We start from the raw sequence: 20,717 nt of genomic DNA, 5'->3' as shown, positions 1-20,717 counted from the left end.
GCTTGTGAGTGCACCAGTTGTTACCAGTAAGCCAAGCACTATAGATAAGATAGGGAAGCCCCTGAAGATCTGGCCAATCCCCCAGGGTCTGAAAAAAATCTCATCACTCACCAGATAAACAGCATTGTAAAAAGATTAATGTGAAACCAGAGCTGCATTTTTGCTCTTAAACTGATGATTATATCAGTTTATGGCCCTGGATTATAAACAAGGGCCCCCAAACTCAATTTGAAATCTTGCCCGTGGCAGGAACACACTGCCCAGGACCTTTTCCCAATTGGGACTCCAGATTGCTGTTACTTGGGACTTCCTAGTGCTATTTCAACCTGGATGTTAGTCGGCCCAATTTGGTGATGTATGTACTGTTACTCTCTGCTGTTTCTATTTATCTTTGCTTTTAATGATCATATGTTGAAAGTAAGTTAGATAATTCACTATTAAATACTGAAATTATGCACCTGTGTCTGATTCATGTCGATGTATGGCAATAACCACCACAATGGTGTAATTATCCTCCAATTAAAATAAGTTATTAAAAAATTTTTAAGATAATGTTAAAACATTTTTTAATATTAAAATTGTTTATTCCAGTAAAATAAGCGGTTTCTTTTGTTAATGAATCCTTCAAACCTGAAAGTTAAAACTTTCAGCAAAACACCAGGCCCTAAACTCCACAAGGACGGAAGCTCCTTTATTTGGGAACTCATTTTGGGTATCTCTTCATCTAGCTTGAGTTATATGCTTTTATAATAAACTGGTGATTGAGTAAGTAAAATAGTTCTCCAAGTTCTGTAAGTTGCTTTAGCAAATTAGCTGAACCTGAGGAGGGGACCATTGGAAGCTCCAATTTACACCCAATCAGTTAGAGGCATAGGTAACAACCTAGGTTTGCAATTGGCATCTGAGGTGAAGAGAAGTCTTATGGAACTGAGCATTTACCCTGTGGAATCTGATGCTGACTCTAGGTAGACCATGTCAGAATTGAGTTGAATTGTAAGAAACCTAGCTGATGTCAGAAACTTGCCTGTTGGTGTGGGGAAATTCCTCCCCACTACCTCACTACTCTACCCCTACTGCAATGGAATTGGGTGCAGACCATTACCAACTATCTTACCTCTGAAGATGCCAGTCTATAACTTTGCCCATCAGGCTTCCCTGCTTTCCATTCTGACCTTGCTCACTATGATAATTGTGCCATCTGGCTTCGGATAGCTGAACACCTTCACCTGGCCTCTCTTATTTTGGGACACCCATCATTCCCATTGCTATTAGTGAGCCCAATTCTGTAACAACATTCTACCATCAACTCTGCCCTGTAAGGGGAGAGCTACCACTGATAGTTCAGAGATGCTCTCCCTCTTGCCAGCATATTCTTCATTGCTTTGACTTTCCTACAGAACCAAGCCATTTGGTAGGTTTTTAGAGCTTACATAATCTGTCCATTCTAGCATGCTCACTTCCTTAAACTTTTTGACCCTTTTTCCACTGTCTGCCATAGTAGTTCTAGAATTTCTCCTTAAGGTGAACTTTTACTTTCTCCAGGCTTCTAAGGGCCATTCTAGAGTATGTCAACACTTTCTCGCAGGGTTCTTACCAGGATGATAAAACCTGTTTCCCGGATGAGTACTCCTGTTGCAAGAATGGGGACCCTTTTAGGGCCTGATAGTAGGCTCTTGTCTAACACTCAGAAATGAATTGTCTGAGGAGAACACATGCTGACCAAGTGAGAGATTTTATTGGCAAGGGACACCCGGGCAGAGAACAGCAGGGTAAGTGAACCTAGAACTCTTCTGCCACGTGGCTCCAAGTCTTAGGTTTTATGGTAATGGAGTAAGTTTCCGAGCTGTCTCTGGACAAACAACTCGAGTTGTTTCTGATTCAGGGTCTTTTCTGGTGCTGTACACATTACTCAGCCAAGATGGATTCTAATAAGAAGGATCCTGGGAGGTTGGTAAGGCAGATTGACTTGTGTCTCTTCTCCCTTTTGACCTTTCCCAAATCCTTCCAGTTGGTGGTAGCTTGTCAGTTCCACCTTCCTTGCTTGGACCTCCTGTTGTTAACCATCTGTAACTCACACAAGTGGTTGCTGAGGTGCTTGAACAGGGTAGGGCAGTTTTGGTCAGTGATTCCCCTAGCACTTCTGTATTGGTGAACACTTCCTTATCCAACTTTATGATTTGTCTCCATCCTGTGATCTAGCACATTTGGAGTTGCGTTGGGCTTCCCTAGTTGCTCAGAGGTAAAGAATTCGCCTGCCAATGCAGTTCAGTCCCTGGGCTGGGAAGATCCCCTGAGAAGGAAATGGCAACCCACTCCAGTATTCTTGCCTGGGAAATCCCATGGACAGAGGAGCCTGACAGGCTATAGTCTATGGGATCCCAAAATAGTCAGACGTGACTTAGCAACCAAACAACAATAGAGTTAAGTCTCATAGACACTCTCTTGGCTTCTGAGGTGCATAACAACTAAGTTCTGCAGAACCTTCACCTTTCCTCCTTACCAGGCCCAACACTCTCCTGTTGGTTTATATTGTAACTTTAGTTATGGATCTGTTGGCTAGGCAGGGAGGCAGGGCAGACCTTGAGAGAGAGTGCATATGGTCTTAAAGGGCAGAGGCCTCTTAACCATCTTCAAGCCAGAGGAAAGCACTAATTTTTAAGGAGTGGGCCTATTCTATAAAACCAAAGGGTTTGAAGAAGTTTAGGGGTTCAAATTCTGAATGTGTCGACCCAGATACATTTGTACCCAGATGTCCTCATTTCTGAGGTCCAGTACTTTCCAAATCAGGGTCTTGATGTTGTGTAACAGACTTGGTTAGAGTGGCACCTTAACAGTCTTGAACTCTGCTATTCTTCTGATTGTATCCTGGGCCTGGGCCTCAACTTTTCCTGCCCTCCCACTGCAGAAGAGAGTTTCTTAATATGTTGCTGAGGAGACCCATTGGTTTTCACAGTTAGTCTTTAATTAATCATCCTTGATCTTTCATTAATTACCTCCAGCAAGAGCTATCTAATGCCATCATCTTTATAATTACTACTTCTCCATATTCTCAGATGTTTCATATACTGCACCCTGGTGCACTTCCTTCCACTGGTACACCATCCCAGTTCATCGTCAGTGCAAGTTTGTATAATTGCAATGCTCTCTTGTGTGTTTTCTGCATTTATAGCCAGGGATAGGGTCCTCATTACTAGCCAAGACAGTAAGTGATCCAGCTCCAAAATCTCATTTTAGCAACTGCTTTCTCCCTGTCCTAGCACCAACTTTCACAGGTTGAAATCTCCATGGAAGAGATATTGATATGAAAACTAGTGTGCACAAAGTTTCTAAGGGAGCTCTCTCAGGGGGGATGTAGGGAAGCAAGACTAAGTAAAAGAAGAAACCGAGCTACAAAGCAGTCCCAACAAAGCCTCAGCCAAATCCTCAGGGAATTCTGAACCTGTGATTTCCCTGCCAAGTTGTTCCAAGTTCAGGGGAGGAATCTGGTATCTATATGCCCACATGGACCAGGCACTGGGTGAAGGTTGCTGTGAGAAGAGGTGTGGCCTTAGACAAGGCGCATCTCTTCCACAGAGGTTAATTTCAATAAGGTATCAGTTCTGAAGAGGGGATCTAGATAGTGCAGGATCCTTGACAGACTTTTCAAAACTAGGGGGAACAGGGATGGGTACAGTATAGCCTTCAAGAAGAGGAAGTGTTTGGACAAGAATAACTCTCTTTGTGTATAATGATTGTTTTCTTCATCTGCTAGTTAATAGGATTTGATTCTAGTTATAAAATTTGGTCTCACTGTAAAGTAACTTTACAGTTGATGATAATCTAGAAACATTTAAACAAAAATAATCCTTTCATGAACAAAAGAGAGCCCAGACAGTGTAACCCTTTGATAATACTTCTGCTTTAATAGACTGTTTGCAAATACATAGATATCCAGGGGAAAAGGTAACACAGCATGAAGTATTGAGAGCACAGCTGTGCTTTAATTTAGGTGTTAAGTTTCTAAATGTGGCAGCAATCATACTTCTAAGCAAACAGTGTCCACTAGCTCGCAAAAACATTTGATGGTGATATTAGAACAGTTAACTTCATACTGTAAAACATGTTAAATATCTCCTCTGTACATTCATGGTATGTTGCATCTGTGCTTTTCACAAAAAAGAGGCATCTCTAGATTTCATAATCAGAGTCAGCCTCATGAAGGCTTAGATATGAACAAGTGCCTCTCAATTTGTTTCTCAAACTAAATTTTTTTAAAAACAGTATAATTTATTCTTTAAAGCAATTTTATAGATATGGAGGGTCTCACTAATTTCATGGTGATATTGTTGAATATGATACATAAGAAATGCAGGTGTTTCCCAAGACAACAGGATAGATAAAGGAGGCTTTAAGAATCCATAAGAAAAAAGATGATAAAACTGAAAAATCCTTTTCAGATGTTTTAAATTTTCTAAAAAGCTTTTTGTCCTCAAATTAATCATTTAACAATGGTATACAAAATGCATTGCCTGGTGTGAAGATGGGAAACTCTCTCTTTTATATAGTAAAATCCTCTTCTGGTCCATCCTGCCCCAAGTCCTGGTTGTATGAGCGCAGATTTCTCTCCCTAGATCTAAAGTTGTAATAAAAAGCATCATTTCCTTCTACTGGTTGGTATTCCTGTTCTATTTCATTTAGGAAGTCACTTCCAGATTCTGCTCCGGATCCTGATCCTGAGACGTCCTCAGAAAGAGGGAAGACTTCATTCAAATTCTCGGAATTCGTCATTCTGAAGTAAGACAAAAAAAAGGGGGGGAAAAATCATTAAAGTTTGAGACATAAAAAGATAATCATAAAACATTTTTTAAGGTAAGAAAGTAAATGTAGCGACTCAGTTGCTGAAATTAGAAGTTAAAAGTTTCCCAGTTATTTAATGCTTTGAAACAAAAAAATAAGTCAGCCTTTCCACATGTTTGCATATACTTACTGTAACTAACTCATTGCCTTTATCAATTCCATATCTGCTCATTGCAGATGGATACAAGATGCTATCACTAACATGGCAATCCTATATTTGGAATTTCTTTTTCTTTCTTTTTTTTTTTTTTTTAGCAGAAAAGGCCCCATTTTTACACTTTCTCCCACTCAATAGATAGATGATATTTTTCCTAATTTAAAATTTCTACAGAACTTCTAATAACTTCTCAGTACTTCAACAAAGCTCACTCTTAGGTAATTCTTGGTAACAAGTCAAGAATTATATATACCAGCATGTTAACATTTCAGTTTGTGTGTGCTCAGTCGCTTAGTCATGTCCAACTCTTTGTGACTCCATGGACTGTAGTCCGCCAGGCTCCTCTGTTCATGGGGATTCTCCAGGTAAGAATACTGGGGTGGGTTGCCATGCCCTCCATCAGGGGATCTTTCCAACCCAGGGATCGAACCCAGGTCTCCTGCATTGCAGGTGGATTCTCTACAGACTGAGCCACCAGGGAATCCCAGTTTAAATGTTTACAAAGCTTTAAATTCCCTCAGAATTTTTGCCAGTGTGAAGGAAAATAAAAAAGCACTGAAACTGGGAATTTCCTGGTGGTCCAGTGGTTAGGACTCCAAGCTTTCACTGCTGAGAGCTCAGGTTCGATATCTGGTCAGGTGACTTGGATCCCACATGCCAAGCAGCCAAAAAATATAAAAAGAAAAAGAAAAAAAGTAAGTGCTTCCACCAAACATTCTGGGTAGAAGGTAGAACCAGAAGGGGTTGAGGAGAGGAGAGGGGTGATAGTAAGCAGAGAAAGGGGCAACAGCTGGAGAGGAAGCAGAATCAAAGAGAAGATTTTACCTAAAAGTAGGTGATGCTAGAGAATGTCTGCAAATTAATGCTGGCTTCAGAGGGTGGACTGCAGAATTAGAGCCCTGGAGAAGGTGCATGAAATAAGATGCCCAGCACAAGGAAGGTGGCCTTAGAAGCTGCCACAGTCAGAGTCCAATCAGGAAACTTAATCTAAATATTTAAGACAGGGAATTGCTTACACATGAGATGGTAAAGAAGGAAAGCCAAATAGGGAACAGTGAGGAACTCCAGAAATGAGCAACAGAAAGAAAACACTTCTCTCCCTGGGCTAGAAGGACAGTAGAGAAAGTGTTACTACCTAAGCCCAGGACCAAGAGCACTGGTGGAAGCTGAAGTCATGTATGAGATATTAGCCTTGCCAGAGGCGCCACCAAGGCAGGAATGAGAAGAAACATACTTCTCTCTCCCTGCTACCCATGCTGAGCAATTTCCCTTCCAGGCATCCCACTGGCCAAACTCAGCCACAGATCTGGGAGTGTGAGAAATGCAGATCACAGGGATCAGCCCTCATCCTTCCAACCAATACAGAGCAGGGATGGGGAAGGAGAAATGCATCTGAGAGCAAAAGAGTCCAAGACTGACACAGAAGGAGAGGCTATGCATCCATAGTGACAGGAGTTTCAGAGCAGGAAGGAAAGTTACTGGCTGAGAAAAAGGAAGATTATACAGATTTTAAAAAAAAAAACTATTTAAAGGTTATGTTCTATTTATAGCTATTATAAAATATTGACTATATTCCCTGTTGTATAATACATCTTTGTAGATTTTTTTTATTCATAATACTTTGTACCTCTTAATCCCTTGCCCCTATCTTGCCCCTCTCCACTTCCCTCTCCCCATTGGTAACTGCTGGTTTATGCTCTATATCTGTGTATCTCTTTTTTGTTATATTCATGAAGTTGTTTATTTTTTTTTAGATTCCACATATAAGTAATACACAATATTTGTCTTTCTCTAACTTATTTCACTAAGCATAATACCCTCCAAGTCCATCCATGTTGTTACAAATGGGAAAAATCTCTTGGATTTTTATGGCTGAGTAGTATTCCAATGTGTATGTCCATGTGTGTGTGTGTGTGTGTGTGTGTGTGTGTATCACATCTTCTTCATCCATTCATCTTGTTGATGGACACTTATGTTGCTTCCACATGATGGCTATTGTAAATAATGCTGCTGTGAACATTGGGGTACGTATATCTTTTCAAATTAAGTGTTTTCATTTCCTTTGGATAAATATCTAAGAATGCAATTGCAGGATTATATGGTAACTCCATTTCTAGTTTTCTGAATTTTCTACAGTGATTGCACCAATTTACATTCCCACTAACACTGTACAGGAGTTCTCTTTTCCTACATCCTCACCAACATTTGTTAATTGTGGTCTTTTCGATGACAGCCATTCTGACAGGGGTGAGGTGATATTTTTTGTGGGTTTTAGTTGCATTTCTCTGGTGATGAATGACGCTGAGCATCTTTTCATGTGCATGTTGCCCATTCTTCTTTGGGAAAATGTCTATTCAGATCTTCTGCCCATTTTTCAGGTTGTTTGTTTTATGATGTTGAGTCATGTGAGCTGTTTATATATTTTAGATAGTAACCCCATATCAGTCATATCATTTCCTCCCATTTCAGTAGGTCTTCTCTTTGTTTTGCCAATGGTTTCTTTTGCTGTGCAAAATCTTTTATATTTAGTTAGGTCCCATTTGATTACTTTTGCTTTTGTTTCCTTTTCCATAAGACACAGATCCCAAAAAATATTGCTATAATTTATGTCAAAGAGTGTGGAAGATTATGGAGATTTGAGGAGGGAAGAAATAGTATAAAATAGCCATTTTAGAGGATTTAGGTTATTCCTCTAGTATTTTAGATTAAATGAATTAGTATTGAAATCCATGACTTAAAATAACGGAGGATGTTGTAACATCAGGTTCAAACTTTGTGCTGGAGAATTAAAACAGAAGCACAGGGTTGCAGAGTTGTATTTTGAGGATGGTGATGATATAAGTTCAGTGATAAAGGGGGTTGCCAGTATCCCCAAAGTGATAATAGGCTTGCCTGGTTTGGACACAATGACTTATGTGGCTTTCAGAAGGGTGATTTTCTTTTATTTATTATTTTTTTAATTTAATTTAGAGTTCAGATCGAGTATAGAAATCTTTATAGTTATAAAGGTCTGTAGTAAAACCTTTTTGTCATTGCTCAGAACTGATCAGCCTTTTATACACACACACCTGCAGCCAATTCTCACTCACCTACCAGTAAGTCCTCAGTTATCCATTGTTGCCTTTACACACACGCACACCTTATTTTACATTATTCTTTGCTTCTCAGAACTACAGAGATCATGCATCAGGTAGATTAGGAGGTCTTCAGATGCTCAGATTTGGCTATTTTCATCATTGATCCACTTTACTTTTTAAAAAAGATTGATTTATTGGTTGTGCTGGGTCTTTATTGCTGTGAGTGGGCTTTCTCTAGTGGCAATGGGCTGAAAACTACTCTCTCGAGCTATTCTCTGGTTGCAGTGTGTGGGCTTCTCACTTCAGTGGCTTCTCTTACTGCAAAGCACAGGCTCTAGAGCACATGGGCTCAGTAGTTGTGGCTGATGGGCTTAGTTGCTCTGCGGCATGTGGGATCTCAATTCCCGGACTAAGCATTGAACCCATGTCCCCTGCATTGGCAGGAGGATTCTTCCTGGACCACCAGGGAAGTCCCAGGAGAGTGACTTTCTATTTAAGCCTGAATATTAAAACTTTTATGATAATTCTTTTCATAATATATCTTTGCCACGTGTAACTTTGATATCCAGTGAAATAATGGGCTCTAATACAATTCAATTTTTTGTTACTTATGAATTCCTATTGGATCCTTTTTGTAAGTATAAGGCAGGTTTTATTTGATCAAGAGGAGGTATGGCTTTCTTTGTTATGAGTCACGGCCACTTATTCTTCCTTCCCCTAATTTCTTTTTTGTTATCACTACTATCTAAACAGAACACTTTTATCACCCCTCAAAAATCCTGTACCTAATGGCAGTCACTCTATTCCTCTCTCCCTCACAGCCCTTGACAACCACTCTATTTTCTGTCTCTATGGATTTTGCCTATTTCTGTACACTTCATATAAATGGAATCATATAATATGTGGCTTTTTATGTCTGGTTTCCTTCACTTTGCATAATGTTTTCTGGATTCAGCCATGTTGCAGCATTTATCAGTACTTATTTCTTATGGTCAAATAATATTACACTTTATATATCAAATTTTGTTTATCCATTCAGGTGATAGACTCCTACTGGATTTTAATATATAATGTGCTCTATTTACATTAATAAAATAATGTTCAATTATTTTCAATATCTATTGGTGAAAAGTATTCAATTTTTGTTTCTGCCACCTTGCAAAAGTGTGAGTCATGTATTCTTGTGCATCTCATATACCAGTAAATACACTACGGTTTTACCCTGTACTATGCAGTGAAAACTGAACCGTGGAAGCAAGAGCCTAAAGAAAACACTCTGGGCAACCCTTCTACCTCCATGCCAAGATCTCAACAGAGGTTGACAAAAGTAAAATCTAGAAAGTCCACTTACGAGAAACGGTCAGCCCTTGGAGGTGGGATTTTGCTGGATTCACTTGGAAGTAGATCAAACTCTGGTCCCTTTTCTTCAATGCAGTTTGCCGAATTACTGTCAGGATTGCAGCGTACCCACTGGTACCTGGCTTTCTGCACAGGAGAACCTGCCCGAACAAGGAAACCTCATGGTCAATAAGTATCTCTTACACAGCTTCTAATCACTCTTTCCCTAAGAAATTTTTAATTACATAGATTTTAAATTTGGTAGGTAAGGTGTGGACAGGTTTTATGACCATTTCACCCATTGTTTCCCAGCCCGTTATACATAGTTTATCCTTCTCATACTACACCTGTGCAAAGTAGCCTAGAGTTTAACATTAGAATAGGCTTTGGCAGTTAGCTGCCTCTGCTACTGGTGACCTGTGCAACCTTCACTTCCCCGAGTACCCACCAGAAAATTCAGGTACTAAAAGTGTCTCTTTTTCATAAGCTGGTCACAAAAATTAAATGAGAAAATGCATGTAAAGATCTTAACATAGTGCCAGGCACACAGTAAATAAACACCTAATATTACTATTATTGTCTCTGTACTATTATTTCCATTTTATACAAAGGAAAACTGAGGCTGCATAGGTACAAAGCACCCAGAATTCAACCTTATATCTGACCCCAAAGTCTGCCTCTTCTGATAGAGATGAGTCAAATTATGTTCAGAAAGGTTAAGAAATGTACCAAATAGTCCTGAGATATTACAGAACCCCAGTTCTTTGGGGCCATGTGGTATTCTTGAGAATGAAAAGCAGATTAAAAACTTAATCTCTTTCTTTGGCCTCAGATCTAGTCAGAGATTTCAAAAGTCAAGGCTCTTCTGTTCACCACAGCTGGACTTTCACAGCCTGCTTTAATTTCTACATAAAAGGCTCCATATCCTGTGTTAAGAGGTTATATAGGAGATCTCTTATTAATTTATGAAATAAATTTCATTCCTCAGTTTAGCAAGGATGGAGCCCTGGTGGTGAGAAATACTTCACTACCCTTCTAAAGGATCGTCTCCTCCCCACCTCAAGTATATGTTTGATTCACACAAGTACAGCTAATCGTCATCTAACATGAAGGAGCACATCTAAAACTCCTGAAAAGCAGAAAAGGAGGTTTTGTTAGGGGCGCCACTGACTAAAGCTACCTTGTCCTGGCCAAGCACAGTCATAACCACTTGCTCGAGTTATCTATCGTACAATAGGAGGTCCTGGTAAAGAATGCAGACTAACAAGCTACCACCCGGAAGCATTTGGGAGAGGTCAAAAGGAAAGAGGAGATGTCAGTCCATACGTCCTACAGACCTCCCAGAATCCTCCTCACTGGAATCCATCTTGGCTGAGTGATGTGCATGCTACCAGGAAAGACCCTGGGTCAGAATAACTAGCCAGAGACAACCTGAGAACTAACCCCATTACCATAAAACCTGAGACTGTGAACTGCATGGAAGAGCAGCTCTCCTGGGTGCCTGCCCTGCTGCTCTCTGCCCAGTGTCCCGTCCCAATAAAGTCTCTGGCTTTCTCAGTACACGTGTCTTCTTGGACAATTTATTTCTGAGTGTGAGACAAGAATCCACTCTCAGGCCGTGGAAGGGGTCCCCCTTCCTGCAAGAGTTTTAAAGCCCAGTACATTATTGTTCTGTACAGATTGAGATGCAACTGATAACACATATTTAAGAAAACAAAATAAAATGAAAGAACAGTGTTGTAGATAATCACTGCAATATTTTTTGCAGTACCAAAGACTATAAAATTAAATGTTAGTGAATTAAGGTGCAGCCTACAATACTATGCAGCTATTAAAAGAATGTGGCAGTTCTCTGGGTACTGATATATAATAACTTCCAAGTGTGTGTGTATACATAGTACATATATGTATATGTATGTTTGTATGTGTGTGTATACATATATATATATTTTTGGCCATGCTGTGTGGCTTGCAAGTATTTAGTTCCCCAAACAGAGATTTGAACATGCCCTCAGTAGTTAAAGCTTGGAGTCTTAACCACTGTACTACGAGGGAATTCCCTCCAAGGTTAAAAAAAAGTAAAGAACACTATGCATTGTGTGTTACCATTTGTATGTGTTGTGGATTTTCGGAATTTATTTACAATACAAGCTTACATGCACAGAACACCTCTTAAAAGATACACAAAACTGATCATCTTGGTGGAGGGAATTGGTGGAAGAGAGTGGAAGGAAAAACAGTGACTTTTCACTGCATATCCTTTGGAACTTTTAGATTCTTGAGTTATACTTATGTATTATCTTTCAAAATTAATTATTTTTATTTTTACTAGCTTTATTAAGGTGGATTTGACATTCAGTAAGCTGTGCATATTTAAAGTGTACAATTTAATGTTTCAACAAGTGGATACAGCATAGAACCATCACCACAGTCAAGGATATGAACATATCCAACATCCCCCAGAGTTTTCTTGTGCCCCTCTGTGACCCTGCCCTTCTCCCTCCCTTCTCCTGACTCCCCCCAACCCCTGCTCAATCATCAGTCTGCTTTCTGTCATTATAAATCAGTTTGCATTTTCTAGATTTTATGTAAATGGACTCATGCAGCTACTTGTCAAAAGTCCTCTGACTTTAACTCTGAGTCTAGAGGGCTCTCTACCTTTTATAGTACTCTCCTAAAAGTGGAGAGTCTATTTAGATATTCCTTAAAACTTTGAAAAATGTAGCAAACAAAGAAAAAAAGTTACTCCTAATCTCATTACCTAAACCCCTAGGGACTATAAATTTTAGAGTTTTCTTTTTTTCCTTCTGAGTGTCAGTATTTCTCAGAGAGTATGCACAAGTTGTTTCCCTTCTCAACTATCAGAGGTTGAAAACTGGAGCCTCTACCAAGGTCAAATTCACTTTATATCTCAATGGGATGGCCAAGGACTTTGTTCCTAAAAGACTGCAGACCCACTGAATTTTGCGAAATGTTCTTTTTCCTTATGAACCTCTATTATGTTTATTTATACTCAAATTTGTCTTAGTTAATATTTCTGATTAATTTTATAAATACAGTTTTGTTAGCTTTCATTAAGATATACATACATATGAAGGGAAATATATAAAGAATTCATGATGCTGTTCACCCTAGTATTATTTAAAATAGGAAAACAGTAAATAACTAATCAAAACAAGAGATAACACTGAGATTAATTATGAGGCATTAATATGAGAGAATATTAACCAAACAGAAAAAAGTAGTAGCTATGGAAAAGATTACCTAGCATCATAGGAAAATTTATATTAAAAAATGAGTTAAAAATAGCAGAATGCCATTCTATGCATAATAGTTGTTATTGCAACTACATATACAAATATGGGGGGTGGGAGGAAATACTCAGAAATAGCTACAGTGGTAGGCTCGGGTGATTTTTTTCCTCACTTTGTTTTCTAAATTACTATAATAAACAGTATTCTTTTAAAATATAAACAAAGCAAAGACTCTAATGTAGAAAGTAAATGTTTTAAACGGAAAAAAAGAGAAAGTAAATGCTCTCCCATTGTTTTCCTTCTTTCTTTCTTTCTGTCTTGCTTTCATTTTTTTCTTTATTTTAGGACTACTACTCTGTCATACTCTTCCACATAGTTCCTGAATATAGCTTACAAATTTCTGGTCTGGGAAACTAGTCATCCAGAATGGGTTAGCTTTGTCACTGCTTAGTTAGAGGCTGAAGGTAAGGTTGCCAGATGACATCACAATGGCCGACCCTTACTAGTTATATAACTATAACCTCCCTGTACCTCAGTTTCCTCATTCATAAAATGGGGACAGTAATAGATCTAATAATAATATACAAATATTAGGTTCTTAGAATAGTACCTAGCACCATGGTCAGAGCTCTTTAAATGCTAGTTTCTGTGATGAAGAGGATAACAATGACCTATTGACCTATCTCTGATAGAGATAAACCAAATTTAAATTCCTGTCCCACCATTGAGCACCTCTCTGATTCTCAATTTCTCATCTTTGAAATGGGAATAATAGTATCCCGAAGAGTTCCTGGTGGTTCAGCTGGTAAAGAATCCACCTGCAATGCAGGAGACTCAGGTTTGATTCCTGGGTTGGGAAGATCCACTGGAGAAGGGATAGGCTACCCACTCCAGTATTCTTGGACTTCCCTGGTGGCTCAGCTGGTAAGGAAACTGTCTGAAGTGCAGGAGACCTGGGTTTTATCCCTGGGTTGGGAAGATCCCCTGGAGAAGGGAAAGGCTACCCACTCCAATATTCTGGCCTGGAGAATTCCATGGACTGACTGTATAGCCTATGGGGTCGCAAAAAGTTGGACAGGACTGAGCAACTTTCACTTCCAAAGAGTTCCAGTTTAAACAAGATAGAAGTATGTGACACATCTAGCACAAGCCTTTGTGTATGGTAGGTATTTAATACATTTTAGCTCTTTCTCCCTCTCTGATTCTTTCTTGAAGAAGTTCAGCATCTAATGAATTGCTGCTTAGAAGCTTCATCGTGTGAAGTTAGGTGAAAATTCAACATCTGCTCCAGCAGGGGGCAATGTCTTCACACCCTATGCCATCTAGACCAATGCAGTCCAACAGAAATAAGAGGAACCATCCGTACATGTCTGAAATTTTCAATATTAGGACAGTCATATTTTAAAAAGTAAAAAAGAAATGTGACCTTAATTTTAAAACACTTTACTTAAACCAATATATCCAATAAACAATGTAAGTTATTAATGGATATTTTACTTTTTTTTTCATACTAGGATTTTAAATCTGGTGTGCATTTTGCGCTTACACCAAGTCTGTTTGGACTTGCCACATTTCATACATTTCAAATACTTAGTAGCCACAAGAGGTTCCTGGCCACCATTTTGGATAGAGCAGGTCTAGACATTCTCCTCTATAGCCATTGATGGCTGAGTATCAAACCAAGAAAGTGCTTGCATAGACAGGAAGTTAAACAGAAAAGTAAAACTAATAGTGTATGAAGAAGCATCCAAATGAAAAATCGTATCTTTTCACTAGCGTAAAAAACACAACTTTGATAAATTAGAAATCTAAAATACAAATTCTTTCTAGAGTTTAGCATCTCCGCTTTTAAAATTTATAATGAGTCTCTTTTTTCTTTTTGAGAGAGAGAGAGAATGTGAAAATTCTCTTAAGGCAAGACATTTCTTTCCAACTTTTATTATTATTAGCTGCAGGGCATAGCACATGGGACCTTAGTTCCCTGACCAGGGATCAATCCCATGCCTCCTGCACTGGAAGTGTGGAGTCTTAACCACTGGACTGCCAGGGAAGTCCCCAAGAGGGGTTTCCTTTTTTGGGTAATGAAAATGTTCTAAAATTGACTATGGTGATGGTTGCACATATTTGTGAATATACTATAAAACCTTTGATGTACACTTTAAATGGATGAATTATATGGTATATGAACTCTATCTCAATAAAAATGTTCCAAAATTTATAAGAAGTCAAAAGTAGAAGTCCATCTTCCCCCCAAAAATGTTTATCTAATTTGAAATTGGGGCTTCCCTGGTGGCTCAGCAGTAAAGAATCCTACAATGCAGGAGACATGGATTTGATCCCTGGGTCAGGAAGATCCCCTGGAGAAAGAAATGACTACCCACTCCAGTATTCTTGCCTGGGAAATCCTATGGACAGAGGAGCCTGGCAGACTACAGCCTCTGGGGTCGCAAAGAATCAGACACGACTTAGTGACTAAACAGCTTGAGACTGATGATTTTACTTCATTTGTTTTAATTTTAAAAAGTTTTATTGGTATTTAACATATTCAACCCGGCACACAATTCACTCTTCTAATATGTACATTTCAGTGGTTTTTTTTTAAGCATATTCATAGGTATGTGCAACTATCACCACAAACTTAGAACAATTTTATCATCACAGAGAAATCCTCTGTCCTTTAGCTATCCAACTCCTGTATCTTACGCGTCTCATCCCTAAGTAACCAGTAATCAATCTACTTTTTGTCTCTGTATTTTTAACCAAATTGGACATTTTATATAAATAAATAATATGAGGTGGGTTTCTTTTTAAGTATAACTGACCTATAACACTATATTTGTTTCAGATGCATAACATAGTGATCCTCCATTATTATACATTACAAAATGATTAACACAGACTGGGGATCTTAAATCTGCTTTAAAATAAAGAACGTGGTTACAGATACCAAGTTCCTGATATATTTATTCAAGAGTGTTGGCAGGATGTGAAAATTCAACAGTTCTAGCCCCCCAATGTGTGGGAGTATCTTGATTCTCTTTTGCTTGAGAGAAGTGTCTTGTGATTATGTAATTTAAAAAATAAGAGGAAACATGCTCATGGACAGAAAAATGATCTTCCTAAGAGGTCCCACTTACAGATCTCCTGGTTAATTCTGTAGTGGATTCAAGGAAGAAGAATGTTTTTTATTTGGAATCACTTCCCTCACTGCCTACACCTGTCCTTTCCTTCTGTGTCTCTGTTTTTGTCTCTCTTTCACATATACACAGAGTCTACTAGTCCTACTTTAGCAAAACACTTTCTATGATTAAACATTACCATTTATAAAAAATTAACCTCTGACACTGGGCAAATAACTTACCCTAGTAATCTCTCTGTATCTTTTTATATTGTAGTATCAATATTTCCCCAACGTCATCACAGTTTACTAATTTCCTATTCTTAATGGAGACTTGCTGCGGGTTTGTTAGAAAAACTTTAAAATTGCCATGTTAGGGGAGAAAAAAGATCATTTTCATTCATTATTTAGTGGCATCCAAACAGACATCACTATCTAAGTTGGAGCTGTTTCCTTCTGGCCAATCAGTTGCACAAGATTCCTCACCCTTGTGTGGTTTGACAAGCTATAAAAAGTTCCAAGTTTACTTTCGATTTCTCCCTCTCTGTCCCTCGACTCAGTGGTTTTTGTAGTAAGAGCTGTAGTCAAAGCAAGGTTGTTTTAAATAAAGACAATCTCTACTCCAACTAGAAAACAGCTAAATTGCAGTAGAAAGTTAATTTGAACTTGAAATCAGGTGACCAGCTCTGCCATTAATTAGTTGTAAAGGGCCTAGGGCAAGTCTCATACATTTTTTGTAAGAGGTTGATGTAAAGAAGAAATGAGATGATGAATGTAAGATCCAGTTTTCTTCTCTATAAATTGGTATTAATTCCTCCTCACAGGGAGTGTGATGACCATTCACCTGAGAATGGATGCGAAATCACTTTACAACTGAACAGCAGCGAGCACTGGTGGAATCAATATTATTATTGTGATCTCAGAGGCAGTGTAGAGTGGACACAGGGTCTGGCAATGACCCCCGGCTACACCTGCTCATTGATTTTCCGTTTTCCTTCTTTATGGGCATCTTTGAAAAAGAGAGTTAATAAAACAATTTGGGATTCACAGGCCTTATCAGTAATCTCCTGGAGCTCTACATTAAATTGATTACCCATCTGTCCTCTCCAGGGTCTCCCACACCTTGCCCAACGTCCTTCTCTTTGCACTTGGTAGATGGGCTTTTTATAGCATGTTTTTATTTCAGCTTCACTTATAGTCACTGATGTGGGCTGAATTGTGTTGCTTCAACTCAATGTATTGAAGTGCTAACCCCTATTACTTCAGAATAGGACTGTATTTGAGTCTTGGGACTCAATAGAATAGACTATTTATATTTGGGACTTAAAAGAGATAATTAAGGTAAAATGAGTTTACACGGATGAGCCCTAATCCAGTATGGCTGTTGTCCTTATAAGAAGAGGAGACCAGGACACAGAAACACACAAAGGCTCATGTGAAGACCGAGATAAGATGGATATCTACAAGCTGAGGAGAAAAGCTTCAGGATGAAACTAACCCAGCTGATACCTTCATCTTGGACTGCTAGTCTCCAGAACTGTAAGGAAATAAATTCCTGTTGTTTAAACCACCCAGTCTGTGGTACTTTGTTATGGCAGCCCTAGCAGATTAATACAGTAACCTGAGATGTTTCGTTTCAGTAAAAGCAAGTCAAAAGTCTAGTGGATTTGATCGGTTAAATCAATTGGTTAAGAAAAAAAATTATTTTTAAGTGGGGAAAGAGTGCTACAGAATCATATCTGGCATCACATAGAATATTATGAAATAGAAACCTCTTTGCAGCCTTGAGTTGATGTTACACACACACACACACACACACACACACACACACACACACAGAGCCAGTGGGTGGGCGTCTATTTCCCTTCTTATTCAAATGTGGGCACAAATCCTTAATTCCAATACCAACTGCACTTCTCCTTTGGAAACTCCCTAGTTTTTCAGTCTATTCATTCTCTCATTTTTGGTTCCCTTCCCAACACAGAGCAAAACGTACCCAGTGATGACATAAATACTAGTACTTTATAAAATTTTATAATAGTTTCTTCACTACTTTCTGGAAAATACCTATTATATAAAGAACACTTTTGTTTTCATTTTAGTTTTCCCTATTGAATCTTAGTGGGAAATGTGACACTTCTGGGAGATTTTAAAGATGTAAAGATTCATCGAGCTCTGGTCAGAGTAGACCCAACACCAACAAGTCACTCAGGTCTGTTCTTCAAACATAGACTTGACTGCCTGAATCTTGTCAGAACACATTAGGGAATTATTTCATTGGCTGAAGGTTTTCCCTGAAAGATTGGAGTAAAGCCTGTTTCTTACAATCAACAATGTTTTATCCTTTAAAAAAAAAATAGATTAGTGGGAAAGTTTCATCAACATTATTTGCTGGTTTTTCTTCAATAATTGCATAACAAGAAGAAAGTGATTTTATAAATTTCCAATATATAATGAATATATCTGAGGTTATATGTACAATGTCATTTCCACCAGAAGTAAAAACAAGACAAGTAGAAGTCACTTCGAAGAAACGTATCTAGGATATGTGCATCACTATGACTCAATATTTCCTTTACGATTTGGAGGAACTTAGTGTTTTTCTACTATAAATTCTCCCATCTACTTATCAGGCCATGACTATAATCCCTTATTTACCAAAGGAGAAGAAACTGTTTTTCTTACAAACTGATCATTTTCATTTTCTTAGTCATGAAAGATTTTAAGTTGTTTTATTCTGACTAAACAATCCTAAATGATAGACCTAACAAGAATTTTCCAAATATGCTGTTTCTCTGAGCAACGACACAATTACTAAAATTCTTTGGCCTTTCTTTAAAATTGGAGAGGGTATTCATTAGCTATGTCTAAACATAAGTGAATTTTCACTAAGAACCAGGTTTAAAAAAGGAGAGAAAATACAAGCACATTTACTCTGATTTTAAAAATAGTATTTCCCAGCGTCTAAATAATTATGACATCACTAATCATTAAAACTTGAGATAGATATGGGCACTTAGAGGTAAACCATTTTCTCTATTCCTTTCTTGAGCCTTTAAAAATTTGTAAGCTATTTTCACCTGACAATAAAATAATACATTTCAGTCATTTTAAGAACTTACAAGGCTGTAGCTGCCTCAAAGTTTAACTTTTTTTTTTGGTACCAAACTTAACCAACTTCACTCTAAGGAGTTCAGCTACCCCAAATTCTTTTTTTTTTTCTTGGCCTACTTTCCCATAATATACTATATTCTATACCTTAGAGTGAATATAATCATTTGTGTGGACCCTGGGGCATACAAGAAGATTATAAGGTGACAAGATTACTGGGTCTTACCTCGAACTGAAGATAAAATCAGGATGAAGGCAAGAGGCAGAATAAGCCTAGTGCACTGGAGGAGCACCTGCATGGTGACCAGCTTGCTTCAGCACCACCCGCACACCAACCTCACAACAGGGAAGTGTAGCCGGGTGCTCTCTGTCCCTTTTAGAAAAGGTTCCAAAACCGCAAACCCTGCCCAGAAGACACGTCAGTTTCCTGAACAAATAGAAAGAGATCCACATCAACCCCAGAAAGATTTAGAAAAAAAAGAAAAAGGAAGCAAAATAACTATTCATACCCGTTATGAAACTGCAGTGAACTCTCCCCAGGTCTGCTTTCTCAAAAGTTTTGTTGTTTGCCACATGCCTGTTAGAAAATTTTTCCCACTGAAACAGTAGAATCAGCATTCAGGACACTTTGTTTTTTCTTTCTTCAGGTAACAAATCTAAACACAAGTTTGCTAGCCCACTGCACAGCTGATAAGGGAGCTGGATGCTGCCTTTTCATCACTAAGGCCCTTCAACATAAAATATTCTTGATTTTATTTTTCATCAGGAGTAGCATAACTCACAGAGCCAAACATAACAAGTGAAACTTCAAAGCTGAGTTCTAATCTACAAGAAAGTGTTGTTGGATTTCAGACAACTGGTTTCTTCTTATCAGATTCAGTTTCTCCCATTGGATCACCAGCTCTCCCTCTGCCTCAAGAATCTAGTGAGGATTTTTGGTTATGAAGAACTGGGTAAAAAGAGGACTGCAAATGCTTTTACAGTCCTCTGCTCCTTCACACCGAGCATTTCTTATGGTTTGATTCCATTTATACTCTGTTGTTTTTTGTTTCCCCTGGTAAAAATTTTCAACTTGACTTTCAGGTGCTCTGGCCGTGAATAAGCCAGAAATCAGAAACAAGGGGAGGTTGTCCTGTCAGTGGGCTGCTGGACCTCAGAAAACATAAAACAAAGGAACAGCATCTCCCCCATATCCTGGGGATCATATGCTGACTGAAGCCTGAGGGACGTGAGGTACAGGCTCCATAATAAAATCTACAGTTTATCGCACACTCTTGCCCTTGAAACACACATTCTCTCCATTTCAACTTGTCTAACCCTGCAATGCCCACTTTCCATTTTCATCCTCTCTCTGGCCTGTCCTTTGACAGGAGGGAGGAGTTTCCCTTCCCTTGTTCTTGGCTTCCTGCTGATTCCTTTACCATTTCCTGCCAAGGACCAGCCTCAGACTAATCGCTGAGCAGCTGTGGTGCAAGTCCACAAAGGCTGCAAAGCATGCACATTTTGACCCTCCTCAGAACCAGCTGGAAATGTAGGGACGAATCCAAGTGCAGTAATCAACCCCCAGACTCACAAATCCAGTGAGTTCCCCACCATGGAATACTAGTTTCAGATTGAAACAACAACCCTCATCTTTGGCCCCTTTTAATTCTATCCCCCAATTTAAAACCCTGGCACCAAAACAATAATCCCTGTCAATAGCTTAAATAAGTCCCCTTTCAGTAAGTTCTCAGATCTGATTAGAGCTTGTGCTTTAAAATGGTAATTTTGGAGCGCTTTTTCACTTGAGTATTTTTTTTATTCTCTAGGTTTTAGTGATTTTTTTT

General features: G+C 38.7%; 1 protein-coding gene and 2 non-coding genes across 3 annotated transcripts; all 3 read right to left on the bottom strand.

Annotated features, from left to right (window-relative positions):
* Positions 1-3,876: 3,876 nt before the first annotated feature.
* Positions 3,877-19,271, bottom strand: SRGN (serglycin). Its single transcript, XM_065919872.1, has 3 exons — positions 19,118-19,271; positions 9,422-9,569; positions 3,877-4,768 (listed from the first exon to the last, which is right to left on the bottom strand). The coding sequence occupies exons 1-3, from the start codon at positions 19,188-19,190 to the stop codon at positions 4,537-4,539; spliced, it is 453 nt and encodes a 150-aa protein (XP_065775944.1). The 5' UTR covers positions 19,191-19,271; the 3' UTR covers positions 3,877-4,536.
* On the bottom strand, positions 7,962-8,031 carry LOC136162292 (small nucleolar RNA U2-30). Its single transcript, XR_010662096.1, has one exon. It is a non-coding gene; the product is annotated as a small nucleolar RNA U2-30 (small nucleolar RNA).
* On the bottom strand, positions 8,156-8,235 carry LOC136162294 (small nucleolar RNA U2-19). The gene has a single exon (XR_010662098.1). It is a non-coding gene; the product is annotated as a small nucleolar RNA U2-19 (small nucleolar RNA).
* Positions 19,272-20,717: the final 1,446 nt, after the last annotated feature.

The sequence above is a fragment of the Muntiacus reevesi genome, chromosome 2 (assembly GCF_963930625.1).
Source record: "Muntiacus reevesi chromosome 2, mMunRee1.1, whole genome shotgun sequence".
Classification (NCBI taxonomy): Eukaryota; Metazoa; Chordata; class Mammalia; order Artiodactyla; family Cervidae; genus Muntiacus; species Muntiacus reevesi.
This window is presented reverse-complemented; position numbering and strand designations above follow the sequence as displayed.

Excerpts from the sequence above, each read along its gene's own strand:
- SRGN (XM_065919872.1), bottom strand. The coding sequence starts at position 19,190 with ATGCAGGTGCTCCTCCAGTGCACTAGGCTTATTCTGCCTCTTGCCTTC. Across the intron at positions 9,570-19,117 it reads GATTTTATCTTCAGTTCGAG|GTTCTCCTGTGCAGAAAGCC; the intron begins GTAAGACCCAGT and ends TTGTTCGGGCAG. Across the intron at positions 4,769-9,421 it reads CCAAGGGCTGACCGTTTCTC|AATGACGAATTCCGAGAATT; the intron begins GTAAGTGGACTT and ends GTCTTACTTCAG.